Genomic DNA, 6,074 nt, shown 5'->3' with positions numbered 1-6,074 from the left:
GTTCTCTACTTGTACAATTTTGTATTACCAAATATTCTTGAAGTAGCCAAGACAATCAAAAAAAAAAATTTGTAAAAAAGCGTAGTTTACATTTCGTGTTATGAAAGACAAATATTCTCGTTTCTTGGTCGAATGCGTGCACAATTCTCTCATTTTCTATTTTATTAAAATATGATAAATGTGGCTACACTGTATATAATAAGAAATAACATTTAAATATAAAATGGATCTATTCAGAATTACTCGCGATACCTCTATATTGCCATATTTCTAGAAGAGATAATATTTTGTACTGAACAATGTGATATGATTGGTTACCATAATCTTATCAGTCATTGTTTGCAATAATAGGGTTAATATAGTTTTTTGCCTTTGAAAATTTCCTCAAATGGTAATTTTATAAATAATATAAAAATACGCAATAAACAGGAAATAAGTATAGTTGTAGTAATAGAAAAATAATATTAAATTATTTAATTTAAAGAAAGTTGTCTGGTTATTTACCTTAATGGTCAAATGTATTGACTAAAATGTTAAATTCGCAAAATGAAAGCTTGTAGAGTTTATTTTAAAACCCACCGAAATTTATGTTCATTTGAGCTAAGTTGGGCATTGCTCGAGAACCTCAGGAGGTTTATGTAATATGTGTATTACTAAGTATTCATATTCGTCTAGAAATTTAATTAAACCCTTTTTTCCACTTGGAAATTTCGGTGGGATAAATGAATCTAACTAAGAAATGATTCATTTTTTTCTTTAAATTAGTTTGATCATTTTGTCATCCTAATGAATTTCCAACCTAATTGCGCCTTTAACCAAATGGTCTTAGCTTATTATTTTGTTCTGCTTACGAAAGAGTGTTTAGAGGAGTTATGGACAAATTTACAAATAGAATTTTATAAGTTTTATACAATATAACAGAATAATAAATAAGTAGTGTAAATGTGTTTTAAAATCGTAAAAATACGAGTGATTCTGTTAGAAGAAATATTTAAAAATATGTACAAATATTTAGCGTTGTAAAACAGTTGGATAATTTTAAGTCTGAAAATATTTATATTTAAAGATATTAAATATTGAAAATATTTTCAAATTGTTGGCAATTTATTTCCTCAAACTGTTTTGCCTCGCATATCGAAATGGAGTCTTAATAAAATTGTTATTCTATGTATTTATTGATAATCTTAATATGTATAATGTGTTAATACAATTTAAAAGAATGTAGAACTAAAAGTGAAACTTATTGTAGCATGTTGATTTGCCTCGATCGTTTTCCTTTCTTGGGGTATATTTAGTTTGTTCATCTGGGGTTTAGCATAGTCATATGAACTTCTATTTATTTAAGTCATTAAACGTTTATTTCCTTTTATTTTTTGAAATTGTTGTCAATATGTGTGTGTATGTGTATATAAATTACCATTTTTGTCAGACAATAGATTTTAAGTTTTTTTTTCTGCTGTGTAAATTATTGTGTCAATGAAATACATTCTATATTAAAATTTTAAAAATTATCTGGTTTTGTATGATTTCCCCTTTGTGTCTTATTTAATGTAGAAATAGCTGTAATCATTTGTGTTACTGAGTTCAACGTTTCTACCGGTTGATTGACACGAAGAAAACCCACTCGTACAGACCTATACGCTGTCTACCAGTATGAGGTAAATTGTTGTAGAAAGTAATTTTTATAAAGCATTCACCAATTATCGAGCGCTTTTAGAGTGGCAGTTTAGAACAAGAAAAAAAAAGTTCAACTGTGGATGCACAATTAAAAAATTTAAAAAATATGTCAAAAAATAGTGATAAGAACTCAATAGAGTGGGTAGTCCTACTTTACTTAGGGAACTCAACAGGAAAGGATACCACAGAAATCACAAGCCAGTTAGAGGAAAGAAAATTAGAAATGTCGACACATTATCTGCAAGACAGGAGAAAAATACAAATGGGTTGTCTGCGGGTTATACTGGGACCTATTTTTTACAATGTAATTTTCAGCACGCTCTTAAAACTATTGCAAAAAAAAAAGAGGCATACAATTTGTAGCTTTTGTCGCTGAACTCATCCTAATTATTGAGAACTACAGAAGTTTAATCCACCCCAATATTTAAATGTAAATTAAATTTATTATTAAATTATTAATTTTAATTTATTAAATTATTTAAATGTAACTAAATAATCAATAATTTAATTCAATCCGAAAATTAGAAAACGTTTCTAAATAATTAATCAAGGTTTTTTTAGTTGAGATGAAAAAAAGTTAATGGCATGAGAGGGATTCGAACCCACGACGTTCGGCTAGATACGCCGCTGCTCGACCACCCGAGCTATCGTGACCTCGTGCCATTAACTTTTTTTCATCTCAACTAAAAAAACCTTAATTAATTGTAATGTATTAATTGGTCAAGCGGACCACGAAATTAGTGAATTTAATGAATTAACTGATGTACACTTCACTAAAGCTCTCCGTCGCCATTTCAATTGTCGAGAATCCAAACCGATTACACGACATTTGAAAAATGGCAAAAGGAGGGAAAACTCATAAGGTGGGGTTGAGATGGGGAGTTGATGTCAGAGTGGATCGAGGTCACGATAGCTCAGGTGGTAGAGCAGCGGCGTATCTAGCCGAAGATCGTGGGTTCGAATCCCGCTCGTGCCATTGACTTTTTTATCTCAACTAAAAACCTTAATTAATTGTAATATATTAATTGGTCAAGCGGACCACAAAATTAGTGAATGTAAAAAAAAGGTTAATTTGATTATTGTACACATTAAGGCCTAATTACTTTGTACATATATATTTGTTTTTGAATTTTGTTTATTTTGAGTTTTCTGAACTACTTGGACTTGGAATTGACAAAGACAGGTTGTGCCAAAACCCATAATCACTCATAAAGGCGTCGAAAGTAATGTAATATTGTAATCGGTATGCAGGTTCTTGTCAAAGTGTACGCAGCAGGGATAAACCCCGTAGATGTATTTATTAGGGAAGGTGCGTTCATGTCGCTTCCAGCTTTGCCGTTAATTTTAGGAAAAGAAGTCTCCGGTATAATCGAAGCAGTCGGCCCTGACGTATCAAAATTCAAGGTATGAATTTCATTCGATAACTTGTGCCATGATTAAGGATTTTTTTTTTAGGAAGGTGATCACGTGACGTGTTGTCTCCCCGGAAACGGTGGCTATGCTGATTATGTAACATGTGAACAAAATAGGCTTATTTCCATTCCTTCGAACATCAGCTACGTTCAGAGCAGTTGTCTATACGTTTCATATTTCGCTGCAATACGGGCATTAATAACAAAGTAATTTTGCGTATATTGTTAACACAATTTGTCCTCCTTTCCCTTTATTTAATTAATACACTATACAGATTCTCAATATTGTGTTGTTTATGGCAGATGCAAAATAAAAAAGGGAGAGCTGTTGCTTGTACATGGAGCTAGCGGAGGTGTTGGAACTGCTGCAGTACAAATTGCCAAATCAAGAGGTACTCATTATAATGTCCAACTATCCAGAAAAATAAATAAATGAATAAAAAATTTAAAAAATTTATTTTCTAGGGTTGACAGTTATTGGAACAGCAGGATCAAAACTAGGAGAAGAAATTGTTAAAAAAGCTGGAGCAGATCTTGTCTTCAATCATAAGTAAAGCCAATTTTCAGTATTTTTTTAAAGATTTTGAATAGTTTATACTTCTTTTCTCAGAAAGGAAGGATATCTAGCTGATGTTTACACAGCTTCAGGCTCGAAAGGATTCGATGTAATACTTGAAAATTGCGCTGACACAAATTTAGGCGAGGATCTCATAATGCTTTCTAAGTCTGGAAGAATTGCTGTAAGTTTAGTCATTTACAAAATTAATGTACTGCACTACTAGGATTTTTGTCGCAGATCGTAGGCACTAGGGGGTCGATGAAAAACAAAATATGCCGTCCGAAGAAAGTGGAAATCAATCCGAGGTCATTGATGTTTACGGAAGGATCGATATATGCAGCAAACTTGATGAAAGTGACGCCCGTATGTAAAATTGCGCCAAAGTGGATTAATGCTCTTTTATTGATTTGATCGAGTTACAGGAGGAATTCGATGAATATTCGAATATAATTGTTTCCGGAATAAAGGAAAATTGGTTGAACCCAATCGTAGGGCGTGAGTTCAAATTTGCTCAAGCGCCCGAAGCTCACAGGAGGATAAGGGAAGTTCCTGCAGCAGGGAAATTAGTTTTCAATGTTGAATTGTGAACAAATTCTTACCTTTGTACATACAAATTTTTACGGCCGAATTAAATATATACCTGAAACAACAGACACAATAAAATAAATACAACTGTAGTATTTAATATAGATATATGTATAAATATTTGAAATTTTTTTATGATTTATTTAATAATTAATGTTAAAATTGATTGTTTTTGCATAGTACTATATATATACAGGTTAATAAAAATTTGATTATTATAATACTGATTGATTACTGATTTATGTAAGCTCAAATCTGCACAAGCATTATATGTACATCATGAGCCTTCTCACATTCACCAGCAAATCCAGCTTTTGTGATTTACAATAAATTATCAGCTTGAGAATCACCCGCTCAGTTACGGGGTCTGACTCGGTCTTATCCTTCCAGCCACCAAGTTTGGACTCCAGGGTAATTTCCATCCCCAATGTAATCCTACACACCTTTCACTCACTCCTAAATACACTTTTTCCTATTGTCATACCATTCATTTAGGTTAGTGAGGTACTTGACATTCATGCTAATAAATTCATTCAGTCTCAATATACACAAAAAAAAAAGGCGATATATATACAGAAAAACAAAAACTTTTTCCTCTAAAAATAAGAACAGGGGACCCAAATATTCTCTAATGTATTCTTGTATAGGAATGCATTCCTACACGCTCCCTATATGGAGCCAAGGAATGACCCTGTTTAATTAAGCGGGCCACATTGAGCAACCTTCCTCTGCAGAAAAACATGTTTGCCCTTATTTCATTTTTTTTTTAAAGTTCTCTTTCATTTGTAGTTTATGCTCTGTTTTATACATTTGTTATTTATCTCATAATTTAATTCACTTTTTAAAGCCTGAGCAGGTAATTATAATTCCTATTTGCATATACCAGCTTGAGGATAGTGAAGTACTTGACATTCTTGCTAGGATTAATTAAGGTTTTTAGTTGAGATAAAAAAGTCAATGGCACAAGCGGGATTCGAACCCACGATCTTCGGCTAGATACGCCGCTGCTCTACCACTTGAGCTATCGAGACTTCGATCCACTCAGACACTAACTTCCCATCTCTACCCCACCTTTTAAATTTTCCCTCCTTTTTGCCATTTTTTTTGTCTCAACTAAAAACCTTAATTAATTGTAATGCATTAATTGGTCAAGCGGACCACAAAATTAGTGAATTTAATTCTTGCTAGGGTTGCATTCGTTACATGCTCCCTATATAGAGCCAAATAATGACCCTCTTCAATTAAGTGAGCCACATGAAAGCAACCTTTTTGTACAGAAAAACATGTACTTTTTAATTTTTTTTAAATTTCATTTTTAAGCTGATTTATTTATTTGTTATTTATCTCATATTTTAATTCATTTCTTAAGCCTTTGGCTCTGTTTTTTGTTTTGTTTTTATGTCTATTAAAATCTGTAGACATAAATAAAATTATTGTTTTCGATAATCCTGGAATGTCCATTAACTCTAGTTTTAGTAGTTAGTTCTTACTTCTCCCAGGGGTGTTTTGCCATTTTCAGTCTGCTTATTCGGTTGTACCCTATAACCCTTACATAATTACATAATTTAGTGTAGCCTTTTGTAAAGTAAATTAGACATTTTATTCACTAATAAATAGGATAAATGAGAGAGGAATTAAGATTTGTTAAGGAGTGCTAGGTGGTTCGACTTTTGATATATTGATATAATTATATAAACTGCTCCAGAAAAAAAGGTGGCGTACTTTGAAATTTTGATATTTTTTTATGTACTTGCCTTTTCAGTAATATTAACACTGATATTTTGTTAAAGGTATTTATTAAAAGATTTGGTTAGTGTGAAAATAAAAAATTTTCTAAAAAA

The 6,074-nt window shown here is 31.8% G+C and overlaps 1 protein-coding gene across 1 annotated transcript; it reads left to right on the top strand.

The window, feature by feature from the left end:
• The first annotated feature begins 2,708 nt into the window (after positions 1-2,708).
• Positions 2,709-4,358, top strand: LOC106663671 (quinone oxidoreductase-like). Its single transcript, XM_014388727.2, has 8 exons — positions 2,709-2,860; positions 2,929-3,081; positions 3,133-3,296; positions 3,393-3,481; positions 3,555-3,639; positions 3,700-3,829; positions 3,886-4,011; positions 4,071-4,358. Exons 2-8 carry the CDS (start codon positions 2,995-2,997, stop codon positions 4,233-4,235), a joined length of 846 nt encoding a protein of 281 aa, XP_014244213.1. The 5' UTR covers positions 2,709-2,860; positions 2,929-2,994; the 3' UTR covers positions 4,236-4,358.
• Positions 4,359-6,074: the final 1,716 nt, after the last annotated feature.

This window comes from Cimex lectularius, unplaced genomic scaffold, assembly GCF_000648675.2.
Source record: "Cimex lectularius strain Harlan isolate CLEC.00 unplaced genomic scaffold, Clec_2.1 scaffold1, whole genome shotgun sequence".
Taxonomy (NCBI): Eukaryota; Metazoa; Arthropoda; class Insecta; order Hemiptera; family Cimicidae; genus Cimex; species Cimex lectularius.
Note: the sequence above shows the minus strand (reverse complement) of the source record. Positions and strands in the feature narration are given on the sequence as shown.

Bases quoted from the DNA above. Each gene is read 5' to 3' on its own strand.
- LOC106663671 (XM_014388727.2), top strand. From the start codon at position 2,995: ATGTCGCTTCCAGCTTTGCCGTTAATTTTAGGAAAAGAAGTCTCCGGT. The intron at 3,082-3,132 runs GTATGAATTTCA...TTTTTTTTTTAG, and splicing joins CTGACGTATCAAAATTCAAG to GAAGGTGATCACGTGACGTG. The intron at 3,482-3,554 runs GTACTCATTATA...TTTATTTTCTAG, and splicing joins ACAAATTGCCAAATCAAGAG to GGTTGACAGTTATTGGAACA.